The 17,892-nt window shown below is 39.0% G+C and overlaps 1 protein-coding gene across 6 annotated transcripts in view; it reads left to right on the top strand.

The window, feature by feature from the left end:
- LOC150091482 (tight junction protein ZO-3-like) overlaps positions 1-17,892 on the top strand; it is a 549,427-nt gene that overhangs the window by 360,632 nt on the left and 170,903 nt on the right. For 5 of the 6 annotated variants that reach the window (XM_090375872.1, XM_090375842.1, XM_090375863.1 and 2 more), the window contains exon 16: positions 11,739-11,789. In XM_090375872.1, coding sequence (XP_090231998.1) covers positions 11,739-11,789 — 51 coding nt within the window. The remainder of the gene's footprint in view (positions 1-11,738; positions 11,790-17,892) is intronic. The other variant, XM_090375854.1, reaches the window with a different exon arrangement.

Below are 17,892 nucleotides of genomic sequence, written 5' to 3' on the forward strand. Positions count from 1 at the left end.
TCTTTCAATCATGGGATATGTCTCGGTAGTCTCTCATTCCTCTTCTGTGCGCATTTTTGTACGAAAAACAACAAAGTTCTCCTTGTTAAACAGTTTAGCAGCAATTAATTGCTTTGTAAAAGAATATCTCTCTCCTATGTCACCACTTATATAGTCGTATACTTCCTTCGCTTCAATCATGAGTGTTTTTGAAGCATTTTCACAGTACATTGAATTCCTGATTTTTAGAATGCCATTCTTAAGTTTCCTATATATTCATGTATTTTAACTGCCTCAATTTCTCGAGATTGCATTTGATTATAAATAACTTCCATGTGAACCATTATGTGATGGAAAAGTTCTAACCAGAACTCAAATTTTTCATTACTCAAGATGTGCAAAATTCCAGTTGCTTCAGAAATCATCTTACCTCCTTTTGCTGCCGCTTGTAGTTCCTCCATGCGCTTTTTTAAGGATTCAAAATTTTCATAAACGCTGTTCATGGTGCATATATTGAAGTTCCATCATGTAGGGGAAGGTCGGGTAACATGGCTGTCCATATGCTTTCTGAAAACAGAGAGACACTGTGGTGATCTCGAGAAAAATGTTGTTATTGACATGAGGTTCGAAAAGAATATTCTTGACTCTCGGGTACTACTTTCTGCATTTCTCATCATCAGATTCAGTTGTGCATAGCAGTGAATAAAATGTGCATTTTTGTACACTTCTTTTATTTTAGCCTGAACTCCTCCTTTCTTGCCTTTCATTACACTTGCACCATCAAATGTCTGAGCAACCAGTTTTTGCGTATTTCCTTTGAGGATTATATCTAACTGATCTAGTCACTGCGCTTTACAGTGACTTTGATTTGTTTCACCTATAAAAAATGTATATTGGCAAGTTGCCAATATGCTGGTTGCCAGTGGCAACCAACTACCAGATATTCATGAGAATGCAAAAATGTGTCACTGCCTGGTGCACAGTGAGGCCTACGGTTAATTAAACTTCAAAGTTGGAAACCATTTTGTGTTTTTATTCATTTATTATTGAAATGATTACTGGAAATAGAGGGTGTGCATATTGTATGCCGGTCCTGTTAATAAAAATATTCATTGCATTGCATTGTTCTTCACAAAATTTCATATAACTCCGTTCACTGGTCCTGCCCCCCCATGTGTGTAGTCTTGGGAAGTGGAAGAATACCATTGACATTCAGCTTACCCAGTCCAGTCAAGGCTTTGAGCACCTCAATCAGATCTCCCTGCAGGTGCCTGGCCTCAAGATGCTTCAGTTTGCAGAACTGAAGCCTTTCTAGGTAAGAGCACCCTGTTGTTCCCTTCATCAATCTCATGCAGGACAACTCATGAGGTTTTATTAATGATACACAAAAACTTTTCTGGCAAGGATAAGGAGGTGATTATCCCTTTGTATAAGGCCATGGTTAGGCCACATCTTGAGCACTGTACACAGGTCTGGACAACTCACTTTAGTAAGAGTGTAGATATGCTGGAACAGATGCAGCATGTCTGCATTGCTCAAGAGAATTTCATGTCTGACTACACAATTACCCCAAGTCTTTTTCATTCTCCATTACTGAGTGTAGTACCATACAGTTGATAAGTTACTCTGGGGTTACTGCTACCCATGTGCAGTACCTTGTATTTGTCAATGTTAAACTTCAACTGCCATTTCTCAGCTCATTGATCCAGTTTCTCCTAGATCTTGTTGCAGTAGCTCACCCTGATGAATTTCATTAACCACTCTGCCAACCTATGTATCGTCTGCAAACTTAGACATTAAGCCTGATATATCTTCATCAATATCATTGATAAATATTGAAAATAACAATGGACCCAGCACTGAACTCTGAGGGGCTCCACTAATAATATTAGTCCAAGGAGAGCAGTGTCCATCAATAGCCATTCTCTGTCTTCTGCCACTTTTATCCAGTAACTGTCCTTTAATGCCACAGTATATTTGCATAGCAGTCTTTGTGCAAACAAATTTTATTTTATTTTAAGTGCAAATATTTGCAAATAAATGGCCATAACAACAGCATGCAGTGCATAGAAAAAAATGAAAAAATATGTTATTGTATTTTGTGGTGTCAATGATGTTGCAATTTTGTACAGGTGGCAGTAATAAAAGTGATTTTCAACTATATCCTAATTAATAATAAACAACCACAAAAAAGCAGCTTGCTTGCAGGGTCAGCATTGGGAGATGACTCTACAGGGTACAACATTTGACATCTTTTGAATAAGTTTCAAGCATCTGGATTTCTTCAGAAAACTGTCTGCCACTTAGTGTTTTTAATACACCTGTTATGCTAGGCCTAAAAAAATTGGGGTAGCAAAGGTATTAAAAGAGGAGTTGAGCACTTAGCACTAATTGGCTGCCCTTGCAACTGGTTAGGATCTTGTTTGTGTTTTTTATGTACATTGTTGGGAGACAGTCTCAGGTGTACTGTCTTTGGCACCATACTAGTAGTTGAAGGGACGGTATGGAGTAGGTTTTACACTGTGCGGTCGCATGTTTTCAGGCTCCTGTTCAATGAATAGTTTAAAGGATTATGCTCAACATCTTGTCGAGTTTCTGATATCCAGCGAATCAGTTTTTGGTGTGCTTTTTCCTGAGGCAAGTTGTACTCACTAAATGAACAGGTAAACAACTTTATTCTCAATTTAAAAACTTGAATGCATATCTTATTTTGTTCAGCCAAGCATATAGCCAGCGGAATGCTTTCCAGCACAAGGTCACGTTGACCAGCATTTTAGAGATCACCTAAATTAGGTCAACCGGCAGGTGGTCTGTATACTTTGTTTCACTGCAGCGGACATCGGCTACCCGCTGTGGCACTTAAAGAAGGGAAAGTCGTGCTAACGCTAAATATAACTGAACACAAACACTCCTCACATAGTAGGAAGTGCTTTTATTGCCTAGCAGTTGAACACTTTAAAAATAAGGAACTTGAGAAACTAAATAGAATTTGCAGTAATTTTTCTAATAAATTATAAAAAAATAAATAAATAATAATAATAATAATAATAAAATAAAATAATAATAAATAAACAAAAATAATAAAAATTGCAGAAGCCTTCCACCCCAACTGTAGTGCTACCTTAAACATTTGTTCTTTGCAAATTCTCCCTCCTTTTAATAATCATCATCATGCCTGGTCGCGCAAGCCAACAAACTTGTGATTGCTGCGGCAAAAATATTAAAGTCTTTTTGATCTGTAATGGCCCCTGCAAAAGAACCCTAGGGGAGTGCTGTTCTGGAAGTTCTGCGATTCCAAAGATAAGTTCCACGCCTCGATCTAGATACTACTGCAGCCAATGCAAAAGCGGCATTTCAAGTGCTGGAAAAAACAACGCAGAGAGAGACAGCACTACAACTGACCAAAATCACTCTATGAGCAATATGTCGTCAGAAGATTTTTTACACACCTGTCAGGCCTGCCTGAAGAAGGTAAAACACGTAATAATCTGCAATGGCGACTGCAGCCGATCCCTATGCGGAAATTGCTCAGGACGGTCACTAATTTCTAAAATGACAAAGGTAGCTAAAGAGCGTTACTTTTGTGCCCGATGCCAGTGCAAACCTGCCCCGAGGGTCGCCACAGAAGCTAACATGCTGCCAGAGCAGAATGACGACTCCAAAGACTCTACATCACTGAATACAGATGCTAACACCGTACAGTCACTAGATGGATCTATAACAGAACAAATTCATTCACTGCGCCTAAACCTGGAGGCAATAATGGCAGAACAGAGCAATCAAATCACTACCATTGTCAGAGGAGAAATCATAGAAGTATGGTCCCGAATGGAGCATGTTCTGGTAAATCTTCATGTAGAACATGAGAGAACGAAGGCTAAGCTAGAAGCTTACCTTGAAGGAAGGGGGAAAGAAATGCCACAGCGCCCCCTATCCTATACCCAAGCGCTGAGGACAACTCCAGATACAACCGCAAGCATCAAACTACCATCAACAAAGAAGAAAACACTACTCAGCACGCCACATCTGGTCATAATAAAGCCAGTGGAAAACTCGACAATAGACAGTAGCGAAGCAGTAAAAACTACCGTTGTCCAGAAACTGGCCAAGGACTTTAAAACCACAAGAATAAAGTCCATCCGAAAAACAAGAAATGTTGGAGTAATCATTGAAACAACAACCAAGCAAGAGGCTCACTCTATCATCACCAATCCAACAGTCAGTACCCTAGGTCTTACAGCAGAAATCCCTAAAAAGAGAGGCCCATCCATACGTATATTTGATGTGGGCAAGGATATCACTCCAGATAACATCACAGATGAACTCTTCAACAGAAACTTCCAAGAATTAACTGACATAAGTAATGCCAAGGAACACATCAAACCAAAATATCACACTAGCTCCAAGTCTCCCCAGCTATACAATTGGGTGGTGGAGCTTTCTCCACAGGCATTGAACATCCTCAAACTACAGGACAGAGTCTTTATGGGTTGGAGCAGTCACCGCTTCAAGGAGCACGTGCCTGTTCCAAAGTGCTTCCGATGCTGCCATTTTGGGCACACCACCCACACATGCATGCAAACCGTGTCTACCTGTGGGCACTGTGCCCAAAAAGGGCATGACTATAATTCTTGCCCAAACAGATCTACAGATGCAGTTTGTGCAAACTGCAAAGCAGCAAAGCTCGATGCAGCACATTCTCTCAGGGACAGTAAGTGCCCTGTTTATCTAAAAGCTAAGAGGAACCAACAAATAAAGACCGATTATGGCAGCACGCCCTAAATCATTCAACAGCAATATCATAAAGTTTATCCAACTAAACGCCCAGCGAGCCCGTGCAGTAAGTGCCCAGATTAGAATCAGAGCCGAAGAGGAAAATGCTGACATATTAATTCTACAGGAGCCATATACCCATTCAAAGCAAGTCAGGGGATACCCCCTGACTTTCAAAATCATACATACAGATGAAGATACGCCCTGGGCTGCCATAGCTGTCCGTAACCCTAACATCATGGTTACAAGGATTTCCTCCCTATGCACTGCATGGGCGGCGTGTGCCCATGTAATTTGCCCGTTGGGAGCCTTCTACCTCATCTCCCTCTACTGCAGACCTGGCCAAGATATCACTCCAACAATAAATTATCTACGTACAGTCCTTGCTACACTTCCCAACAGCAAGATTATCCTTGGGGCAGATGTCAATTGCCGCTCTCCTACCTGGTACAGCCTGACCACTGATCGCTCTGGGTGCCACAATGGGCAGCTTCTTGAAGATTTCCTGGCCACTTCTCCCTTCCTGGTTCTGAACAAGCCCAATAACCTGCCTACCTATTCCAGCACTCTGTGGGAATCCACAATAGATATCTCCATAGCTACACGATCCATTTCCAGCAAAATTTCTGGGTGGCAGGTCAATGAGGCCTGGACCACCTCAGATCACAGAGCTATTACATTTCAACTTACAAGATCCATTGATCCAACTCCACCACCTCACTACAATATTAGTCGCTATGCCATTAACAAGGCCAATTGGGAAATCTTTTGCTCCACGCTGCAGACCATGATCCAGAACCACAACTCTTCTGATCTTCCAGCACTGGACCACAACCAACATCAAAAGCTCACAACAGAAATCATCATCCAGGCCTGCAATCAATCAATTAGAAAGAAAAGACCAATGCCTAATGCCGTCCCATGGTGGTCCCCAGAGCTGGAGCACCTTCGCCGAATTGTACACTCCAAAAGAAAAGCCTTTCAGAGAGCTCGTACCTCTTGGCCCCCAAATGAGGTCAACACCCTCCGTGAAGAATATCGAAGAGTCAGAAACGACTACACCTCCCTTATAAGGCAGTGTAAAAGATCATCTTGGGAACGACTCGTCAAAACGACTGGCAATACTGAACCCTGGGGGGTGGTGTACCGCATCACCACCAACAAGCTCCCGAGGGGCGAAGTTATCCAATCCACTCTCACACTAAACGGCACTATGACTACATCGTGGGAGCAGTCTATGGTCAATATTCTGGACACACTTTTTGGTACAGATACTGATCCTCTGACAGTACAACAGCAAGAAATATGCCAGGCAAACAACATGTACTTCAACAATGCTGTAGAAGACCAATTTACCACAGATGAACTGCAGCAGGCTCTTACCAAAATGAAAGAGAGGAAATGTCCCGGACCAGATCTCATTGAACCCGAAGTCCTTAAAAAGACCGCCCAAATTAACATCCAGTTTCTACTCGACCTCTTCAATAAGTGCTTGTCCCATGGATCTTTCCCAGAAGAATGGAAAAACGCCAATGTAAAACTGATCATAAAAAATCCGTCTAAACCACTCCAACAACCAGAGTCATACCGACCCATTGCCCTTTTATCCATGGTCAGTAAACTGTTTGAACGACTACTCCTAGTACGGCTCCAAGACCATTACACCAAAGCTGGGCTCCAGTCCAACTTCCAGTTTGGATTTCGACCGGGGCGTTGCACAGAAGACGCACTGCAAAGGATCATCTCTGCAGTCTCAACTTCTACCTCCAAATACTACCTACTAATAGCAATAGATTTCGCAGGAGCATTTGACAGGCTCTGGTGGGCAAGTATCCTTCACAGACTTAGGCAAGCAAATATACCATTAAATTTATACAAATGCATCGAAAACTACTTATCAAATAGGAAAATTACAATCTCCTCAACGTACCGAAGAATTACCAGGTCAATCTACAGAGGTTGCCCCCAGGGTTCAGTCCTTGGTCCTTTTTTGTGGAACATTGTCCTGGATGAGCTCCTTGGACTGGACCTAGGTCCTGTAGGTATACAAGCCTTTGCTGATGATGTGACCATTTCGATTGAGGCTGACAGCAGAGCTTCTCTGGAAGCCAGAGGAAACCAGGCACTTCAAATCCTTCAGAACTGGGCAGCCCTACACAAACTAAGACTCTCACCCCAAAAGACACAATCCATTCTCCTGAAGGGATCACTGCAGCCTACTAGAAACCCCACTATCAAACTTCTAGGCCAAACCGTCAAGCTAGTTTCTACGTTAAAACTACTGGGAATAGTACTTGACTCTAAGCTCACTTTCTCTCCGCATCTTGCACACCTCCACGCGAAAGTGAGAAACTACACTGCTCTCATCGCACGGGTGAGTCGTCGCGATTGGGGATTGAACCGACGCACCCTTAAGATTCTGTACAAATCAATCTTCCTTCCCTTCATAACGTATGGATCAGGGGTCTGGTTTCGCAGGGCAACTCTTTACAACAACAAACGTAAACTGGGAACCATCCAGCGCACCATCCTTCTTACTATTACAAGGGCATGCTGCACAGTTAGCAACCCAGCCCTTCAGGTTCTTGCGGGCGTCCTTCCGCTTGATCTGGAGGTTATTCGAAGGGGCCTCCACTACTGTCTATCCAGGGGTATACCAGCAACTATCCTTGGACACTCCATCAATAACCTGAATGAAATCAGGCAGGAAAAGAAAAAAATTGCCATCCTACTACTTCAGACCTGGCAGGACAGATGGACTGCTACTGACAAGGGCCCAATCACCAAGAAATTTATACCTTATGTGAATGCCGTATTTCCTAAATCTCCAACTTGGTTTTCTCCTGGTCTTCATACCACCTACCTCATCACTGGACACGGATCGATAAACCATAAATTAACATCCATGGGAATCATTGACAACCCCTACTGTGCATGTGGTGAAATAGAAGACTGGAACCATCTAGTATATACCTGCCAACACTATGAGGACCTCCGCAGCATCCTGTTTACTCGTATACAAGATAACCCTCAAGGAAACGAACACTTATTCATCACAGAAGAAAACTACTACTATGAGTTTACCAAGTTTGCACAAGCCCTCTTCACAAGACGGAGCACCCTATTGCCAACACAAAATAGGAACAACCCAAACATCTGATCCTAACCTAACTGGCCAACCGATCTTAACCTGGATAGGATCAACTGACGTATGGACCATCTCATTCCTCAGTGGCAAATTGCACACGGCTCTCTTGCTGCCTTATTTATTGTCCTTCCCGGGTTCCCCTTTCAACTGATGGCGCTTATTGCTCCATTGATAACCTGGAGGATACCTTCGCCTACATCCTCCATATTTCTAGCTATACCCTCCTTTCTTGCGTACACTCTGTACTTCCCCAACTCTACCTTTTTTTTTTTTTTTTTTTTTTTTTTTGTCTCCGTCCAGGAAGCTCTGGCGACCCTGGCGGAGACAAGCCAGAGAATAATGGGCAGACTGGCTACCTCCTAGTGGTGTGTGCGGGCAACGTGGAGTCCCACTAGGGGCCCTGCGGCCAAATGCCAGGACACACAACAGAACCTAACGCAATATTTCATATACAACACACAACACTTTTCTGGCATTTACAGTAGTACTGTATTCCTTCACAGCGAACATATGGCGCAGATGTGGGAAACCACAGGTGGCGCCTGACCCTAATACTATGCACACTATGCACACACTAGTAGTTGATACGATGATCGGGATGGTCATTACTTGTTGCTTATGCCACATCTCTTTGATCTCCTGTATTACGTTCATGTACTTTCCGATTTTTTCCTCGTGTTTTCTGGAGGTTGCCAGTGTTGGGCACCGCTATGTCAATGAGATAGGTAGCCTTTTCTTCTTGTTGACAAGGGTTATGTCCAGTCTGTTGTGTGAGATTATCTTGTCCGTTATTATGGCGCAGTCCCAGTACAGCTTGTGAGTTGGAGTTGCTAGTACTGCCTGGGGTCCATACTTGTAATATGGTATGCTTTCTTTGATCAGCTGGTATTTCCTTGCTAGCTTCTGATGTATTGTCCTGGCTACCTGATTGTGTCTATGAGTGTACTCAGTCTGGGTGATCACCTTGCATCCTGCAGTGATGTGTTGAATCGTTTCTGAGGCCAGGTGGCATCGTCGACAAGTATCATCTGAAACTCCGGGCACCTTGGTGATGTATTTTCTGTAGTTTATGGTGTTGGTTACCTGGTCTTGAATGGTGAGTATGAATCCTCCAGTCTCGGGGAAAAGTGTCCCACTTGTGAGCCATGCATTGGAAGCAGTTTTATCTTGATGGAGGTCATTGTAGTGTCTGCCGTGGTGTCTTCTTTGTCAATTTTTCTAGCTTTGTTTGTGCCATCAGGGTGGGAGAGGACTCCGCACTTAGGTTGAGTGAGGTATGTCTCTTGTCTATCTTCCTTACGGCCTGGTAGGATCTTGTTTGTGTTTTTTATGTACATTATTGGGAGACAGGCTCAGGTGTACAGTCTTTGGCACCATACTGGTGGTTGATACGATGATCGGGATGGTCATTACTTGGTAGAATGCTGCTGTGTTTTTCTGGAAGTAATCCTGAAGGTTAGCTATTGCTATTTTATTATTATTATTATTGTTTCCTTATATTATTTCTCCCTGATTGGGGGGTTCCTCCCCATGACAGATATCGCTACCAAATACACAATGTGGTGGTTGTCTGGTGTTACTGTTGGTCGAGTAACTGTCCTACTATCCCACAGGTGTTCAGGATTACGACTTTCTGGAGTTCCATGTAGGTGTTCTCTGGGAGATCCATTGCTGCTAGGCTGTTATGTCTTTGGCACCATACCAGTGGTTGACACAATGATAGGGATGGTTGTTACTTGTTGCATATGCCACATCTCTTTGATCTGCAGTCTTAGGTTTGTGTACTTCCTGATTTTCTCCTCATGGATTTTCTGAAAGTTGCCAGTGTTGGGCACCACTATGTCAATAATAATAATAATAATTATTATTTTTATTATTATTTTTATTATTATTAATCTCCAAGCTAGTGATTCTTCTATTGTTTTTTTTTTTTTTTTTATTCTTAAAAGAATTTCTTTATGGCACTAAGTATGTCAAAAAACACCTATTGCTATGGTAAATTTCCATTGAGTTTCAGTTTCCTTCTCTTTTCTCCCTCCTGATTACCCTGAGATTTGTCTGTACATTTGGTCGGGAATATTTTTTATGGATAACAAGGATTGTTTCTAATGATGTGTTTTGATCTTATTGAGAATATAATGTCAGAAAGAATATTTCTATTTCTTGCACCTGCTATTGTTTTGGTTTTTGCATGCTCATTAGATCAATAATAATGTTGAATATTCTTGAATTGCCTAATGAATTATTACATAAGATGTATCAACTGGAGCAATGTGGCACTGGGACAATTTACTACTATATAGAACAAGGAATGGTTAAGGAGGAGACAGTAGTTATAAATGGACTTTATTCTTCATGGATTAATGCCCATTAAGAGCAGTAGGGTCTTACAGGATTCAGTTCCTGCCCCCTTGCTATATCTAATATTCAAAAATGATATTCATTTAGGTTTTTCAAGTTTAATGTGTAAGTTTGCTGATGACTCTAAATCGGGCAGGGTGGTTAATGTTATTAATAAGGAAATGCTGCTTCAACAACAAGTTTCCAATACACTATTGAGTGAGCTGAGATGTGGCAGTTGGGCTTTAACATTGGGGTATATAAGGTACTGCATTTGATTAGCACCAAAGTTAATGTAATCCATAATGAAAATGAACTGGGGGTAATTGTACAGGTTTGTAGGACAGATATATAGCAACTTTACCCTCAGGAACATAATGGTGATTATCCTATTGTATAAACAAGGGTTAACCATATTTTTTATACTGTATACAGGTTTGGAAATCTCATTTTAGGAAGAATGAATATATGTTAGAAGGGTGTAGAGAAGAGTAATAATATGATTTTGGGTTCATAAGGGTATTCAAGTCTTTCTTAATAAAGAAAGACTTGAATTTTATAATTGTAATGTCTAGAAAGAAACACTTCATTGCAGTGTGTAAGGCTTTAAAAGTTTTGAGTTAACTAAACCAAGGGGCATAAATTGAAAAAGCATTGTTTCAACTAGAAATTTGCTTTCAGCCAGAAAGTAATTGATTGTTGGTGTGAACGTTTCCCCTAGTTGCAGAGTTAGGAAGTTTCAATAAATTTAAGCAAGAGAGGGGCAAACGAAGTGGATAATTTTTTTTTTTGCTGATTATGTATAAGCTTGCTTTCTTGCCAGTATTCTTATTAATTTCTACCATTTTCCCATAATCTTATTAATTTCCATAGCCCAAATTCCTGTGCTTTGCTATATCTGTCAAAACAGTTGATTTGTGTTGACATTTCCTTAAATGTCTATTAGAGATAGCATCACCAGTGTTAAGTTCTACTTTCTATAGTAAAAAAAATTCATTCCTGCTTTTAGTTGGTTGTGGATCAGTATAGTTGTTATTGTGTCTGTTATATTAATTAGTATTATTGTATGTAACTGTATTCAATTACATAAAACTAATAAAATGGGGCAAGATTCCAGTACACAATACAATATGAACAGCATTACAATATGTATCACATATTGTAATGCTGTTCATAATATAATATATGTTTTGGCACCATAGATATATTAGATAGATATATCAAAGTTGCCCTCATACAGAAAAGTGAAAATGTTAATTTCCTGTATATATATATATATATAAAAAAAATGAAAACTTTAAATATAGTATAGCATTTGTTTATTTCCATAGCATAGTTAAACCTTGTTTGGCTGTGTTAGTTACTAGTTTACCTCTCATGGTTTAGAAAATTTCTTGATCAAGGAATTTTCTAAATGAGCTTGTTTTAAGGAATCAGCTACTTTCTTGCTATTTTGTAAATTTCATTTTACTGATAGTTTGTCCTTTTTTTTTTACAGCAGATGGCATATCGAAATTTCCTGCTTATGAAAGGGTCACACTGAAACATCGTAAGTTTGTTGGTTTTATTAATTAAAAGTAGTTTATATATAGTGTTCCACAGGTCTGGGCCTCATGGGAAAATATTCCTTACTCTCTTTTTAATTACAAATGAAATAACATACAATGGCTAATATATAAGTAGGTTGTTTCAAAAGTAACACAAACCAAATTTCACATCATAATAATATACACTATCTTCCATAAAGTATACAGACACATGCATAGGTTTTGCATCAACATCACTTCCGCTCTCCTCAGTAGCAAAGCAGTTAACCTTCGGCTGCTGTGACACATTGTGCCCTTCTAGTTTGCCTTTTATGAATTAATGATAGTGCAGTGGGTATAGTCATTCCTACCTCTTGCAGAACAGTGACCAGTTAAGCTACTGATGTGCTGTGTATTGGTCTGGACCCTCATGCATTGTTCCAGTTGAGGTGGGCATCATCATTCATTGATTCCCTGCACAACCACAAAAGGGCTTACACCATACCATGAGAAATAGTGCTACACCATAACCCTGCACCGTTCGTTTTTAGCACAATGCTCTCCAGCAACAGACGTTCTCAGGTATCCTGCAGGTATGGGTGCAATATTGGACAGCTTCAGCTGAACAACCTGAAAGCATTCGGGACATCTTTAATAAAAAAAACTATCTGGTACTTAGTTTTGATAATTCACTTGTTATGGTAGGCATAAAAAGTAGCAAGACTATTAAAAGTGGAAATTGAGCACTTGGTGGTAGTAGGCTATTCTTGTCATGTTATTAATTTTTGGAAGGAAGCTGGATGCCTTCCTGTGAAAGTGGATGAATACAGTGAAACTTCCCTTTAACGGACAGCCATGGGGAACGAAAATGTGTCCGTTAGAGAGAAGTGTCCGCTAACAAGAAATCTGAGGGAGGAAAAAAAAAAAAGAAAGAAAGAAAAATCGTTAAACGTTTAATGTAAAATTAAATTAAAATATATACAGATTTTGCACAATATTTTTGTAAATAATATACATACAATTGTGCTATGCATATTATGACTTTATCTTAAGAAAAATGCATACAGTAATCACTTATTTTCTTCTGCACCTTCTTCCGGCTGATAATTTTGTTTTCAACATTTGTTTGGAGTGAAGAAACCATCGAAAGTCCTTCAGTATCTTCTTCAGCGGCGAAAAACATTTTTAAACGATTGATTTGTATGAGCGCTTCTTTTATTTTCATCGGTGGTTCGCCGTTAATATGTTCTTCGACAGAATGACCTCCTTCCATTTCTTCATCCTCATGAGGAACTTCTTGAAAAATATCGATGATAATGTCGTTGATATCTAGAGCATCATCTTCTGTAGTGAGGTTTGAGTCTATATCTTTGTAGCCAGGGTCACTTGTAGCGGAAGTATCGTACATTATCAATAGATGTTGAATTCTTGTTCTTCTTGGTGCTCCACATTGCTGTTCACAACTTCAATTTTTGCATTTGAGAAGCCAGACTTTACAAAGCAGTTCACGACAGTTTGTTGTTTTCTAATTGTGTTTACTGAAGAGGAAACCCATTGAATCGCATCTAGGATGCTTATTTTCTTTGCAAGGTCACTCGCACATGTTACATCGTTCATGTTTGCAATGAGATGTCTTAAAACACGTTTTCTGTAGTGAAGTTTAAAATTTTTTATTATCTCTTGATCCAAGGGCTGACACTCTGCAGATGTGTTTGGTGGCAGAAAAATGATTTGAATGTTGGACAATTCAGTGTGCGGGTGAGATGCAGCATTATCCATGAAAAGAATAATTTTTCTGTTTTGACGAATCATGTTTTGGTTAAAGTGACTGATCCATTTGCTCATGATATCTCGTGTCATCCACGCTTTTTTATTAGACTTCATGTCAACATCCAAAAGATTCAACTTTATGCCCTTGAAACAACAAGGATTTTATGGGTTTCCTACAACAAGAGGTTGTTCAAAGTCTCCCAGCATATTTGTACACAATAGTACAGTCAAGCGTTCCTTAGAAATTTTTCCGCCCTGGCACTTTCCGTTTTTTAGACTCATTGTGTTTTCAGGAAGAGCTTTAAAAAAATCAACCCTGTTTCATCACAGTTGTGAATATCCTTAGCTTCAAAATAACGACATAAATCTTCCAATTTGACGGTCCACTCTGTCACAACTCCATTATCAACAGATCCACCTTCACCACTTACAGTTTTCCAAGAAATTTTATGCCGAGTTTTGAACTTGTCTAGCCATCCCACAGAAGCTTTGAACTCATTTACTCCCATAGATTTCGCAACCTTCAAAGCCTTTTCCCTAATAATAGGCCCATTAATGGGAATTTTTTTAGCATGTGCGAGACAAATTTGAAGTCCAACAGTTTACGGGAATGATTTTTGAACCTGATCATTTCCGTGTTGACAAAATTGTTTGAGCAGTTCATTTTTTTTCTTTAGGATGTCGCTTACCTGCGTCTTCCCGATGTTGAATTTTGCAGCGAGATTGCGAACACTATTTTTTTGCCGATCATACACATTAATGAGTTCGACTTTATCAAGTTAAATGTTTACGAGAAGACATTGTGCACTTCACACGACACTGAACAAAACTGAAAACTGAAACTGAAAAGACGAAAGGCCGATTAAAATCCCCCCCTCCCTGCACACACCGAATTCATTAGAAGTTTTACACGTGCCTTAAAATTTAGAACCGCGATGTAAACCTTGATAAAATTCAGAGAATGGGAAATAGAAAATAAACACACGATTGAGGCAATACGTGGAAGAAACGTTCCTAGAAAAAAGGGCCGTGAGCTCGCCCGCTGTCCGTTATGGGGAGATCAAATTAAGTGCTAATCTAAACGAAACAGTGCAGATTGCCTGTCCGCGTCCGTTACAGAGAATGTCCGCTAGACAGAAGCTGCAAACACGTTAAAACCAATGGAGGTGAGTTGGGGAATTTGAAAATGTCCGTTGTAGAGAGATGTCCGTTAACGAGAGGTGTCCGTTAGGAGAAGTTTCACTGTACTTGATAGAAATTTACTACTATCTAGTGAGAAGTGCTAAAAGGAAAGATAGATTTAAAGTTTGAACTGATGCATGTCACTGAAGAAAAAATTTTTTTGAAGAATTTATATAGATGTTGGCTGTCTTTAGATAAACTTTTAAGTAGGCTGGTAAAACAGTGGCAACCTCTGATAAGTGTACCTAAAGAGAGGTTATAACTGGTGAGAAAAGCCATATGAGTACTTTTCAGAGTTTTCAATTTGGAAAATAGAAAAAGTAATCACTAGTGATTAGCCCAACTCCTGTCCAAATCATGGTTCAAAAGAAGTTTTTAAAGAAGACAAATTAACAATTACTCAAGGGGGGAAAACTTCTTAATCACAAACTTCTTGTGAAAGCAATTCTAAATAGGCCAAGCAAGCTTATCACCTTGGCCAGAGGTTCCAAGCTGTTGTACATTGTGCTGTCCTCTTTAAAATATTTTATACCCCTCCCAGAACAAGTTCAAATAAACAGATCTGAAATAAAATTTACTTGGGTGAGTATACATACTTTTATAAATATACACAGTACGGGACCCTGTATTCAGAATCCCAAAAGGAGGACCTAAAATCTGCATGATTTGACAAAAAATCTCCCCCCCCCCCATTCAGTTATGTGATGCTGCTCTACTGTTATTCTGCCTATCCGTCTGTCAGGATATGGAAAACTGACAGTCATTTTTTTATGCAATTTTAATGGCTGTTATGCATATTCGATAAATGACATTTATTTTTATTTACTGAAGGAATAAATACAACCAATAATTCCTTGGTGGGTTCCGGTAATGCACTGCTGGAGATTATGGTGAAGGTTCCTTCTGTCATAAATAGTTCACCTTCCACATGTGTCATTCCTATGCACATATATTTTCTGTGAAACATGTGTTATGTTTTGTGGCAAATTTTTTCAACCCACTGCAGGCATCAGTAATGACAAAGTGATTTGTTCAATCTTTACCATTAGCATAAGAGGAAGCTTTCATCTTCTGTTCATCTATGTAGGATATCAACTCTGGGCCATTCCAAAAATGTTCAAACTGGCACATGACTTTTTAATTAATTTTGATCAAAGCTTTTTTGCATACAAAAAAAAAAAAAAAAAAAAAAGGTCAGCTGCACTTTCCTGTGACAGATACTGCATTGTTACAGTGATGATTATCAAATTTATTTATAAATAGGAAGGAGTAATTACTGCAGATATTCAGTTTTTTGCCCATCTCACCTCATTTAGAGATGCAATAAAAAAAAATAATAATAAATACAGAACATTAGTTACTTGGTAATTGCACACTGGAAACTAACAAAAAGTAAACGTTTTTCCTTTGAGAGGGGGAAATGAAAATGGGTTAACAGTAATGGGAATGTGTACTTTAAAGTTAAAACTTTACATTGCAATTGTTAGTCTGAAATCCCTTTCAAAACTCAGGAGCTAAGTTTTGAAAGATTTTCAAAGGCACCATCATCATCCAACTCTGTTTAGTAATAATATGTCATGCGATATGTTTATCAAAAGAAGTTTATAACAATTACATCTTTACGAAAAGAATTGCAATATTGAATGTTGATACATTTTATTCTATATAAGCTTTGTTACTTTGTGGTATCAAATGGAGATAAGTTTCATTTGTTTTTCTGCTGTTTAATTGAAAATAACTCACTATAACTAAGCAAGAATATCACTCTTTGTAAAAGAGTTCGGTACATCTTTTGGTCATTGCTGCTGCCCCCCCCACCCAATAAACATAAAGATGAGTAGGATTATGTTCATACGTTTGATACCTTTTAATCCTCACCACATAAAAAGGAAATTGAGTGGCTTCAGACTAGAAACCTAGTAAGCTACAGGCCCCTCCTCATTAACTAATCACCCAAAAATTGTTGCAACTGGATCATTGTTGCATTGGCTCTGTACATAGCAGTGTGCTGTCTTGCTGGAATCAGACTTTCTGTATTTCTTGCTCTGTTAATGTTTCATTAAATTTATCAGTTACTCACAGCATATTTAGGATCTTACTATTTCTTCAAATAAAGTACACTCTACTCTTTTGTCACATCCTTGTGGATGTAATGGAGGTTCTTGGAACAAATATGGATTTGATTATAACCAACGATGTTTATTCTGATAATTAATATAATATAACCACTCAGATGAAACCAAGTTTCATCAGCCAAGAAAAATGTTTTTAAATTTTTAGCCAGTCTCCATTGACTGAACCTAGTCATTTGCAGAATGTGATTATTGCTTTGTTATCTTCCTTTTTTTCAGATCTTGAAAAGTAGAGATGTTTTGTATGAATCTAAGTTTAGCCTACTGCTCCATAGAAATCTGATACGTTGTATGCAAAAAGGTCTGTTCTTTTCAGTTTCAAGTAAAAGTTTAGAGGGGTTTGCAGTAATGCTCCTCACACTATACTAACTGAACTTTCATACTTATAGCATTTGAACACCTTAAACAACAATCAAACAAACATACTAAACAACAACAAAAATCCACAACATTTTTTTTTTACCATAAACCAATATTTATTTATTTACCAATTATTTGTTGAATCCAATGCTAATGGACTATTTCCTTCTGTCCTTTCTGTACACCCCACATTCAAATTCTGCATGCGTTATATCTGAGTGACACTGTTCGATATCCTCACAATATCTGCATTTGATAACATGACCAGTATAGGTTGTTACCCTGCTCTAGTGTGGTTCACTCAGCACTTGTTTGCTATTGCACTCTGTATATATTGATATTCTCCACCAGAGTTATGCTCTGTTCCCCAGAAATAGCACTATTCACTCCAAATATTTTGGGAGGATTTGGTGATTAGCAAATATTCAAGACTGAGAGGCACGGTAAAAAAAAAAAAAAAAAAAAAACCTATTCAGTTCCATTTCCCAATTAACAGTAATTCACAGTACTTGCCTTCATAGGGATGTTCGTTGATTTAAACTGATTTTTAACCAATCCTGTAATTTATTAGAAAATGGCTGAATTGTCACCTAAACTGGAAATGCTGTAAAGCATTTCCAATTTATGAGAAGGAGAAAATTTGAAATCTGTGTGTTTATTACCCTAAAAGTTATTTTTTGTG

Source organism: Mastigoproctus giganteus, chromosome 1 (assembly GCF_048544385.1).
Source record: "Mastigoproctus giganteus isolate SK-2022 chromosome 1, ASM4854438v1, whole genome shotgun sequence".
Taxonomy (NCBI): Eukaryota; Metazoa; Arthropoda; class Arachnida; order Uropygi; family Thelyphonidae; genus Mastigoproctus; species Mastigoproctus giganteus.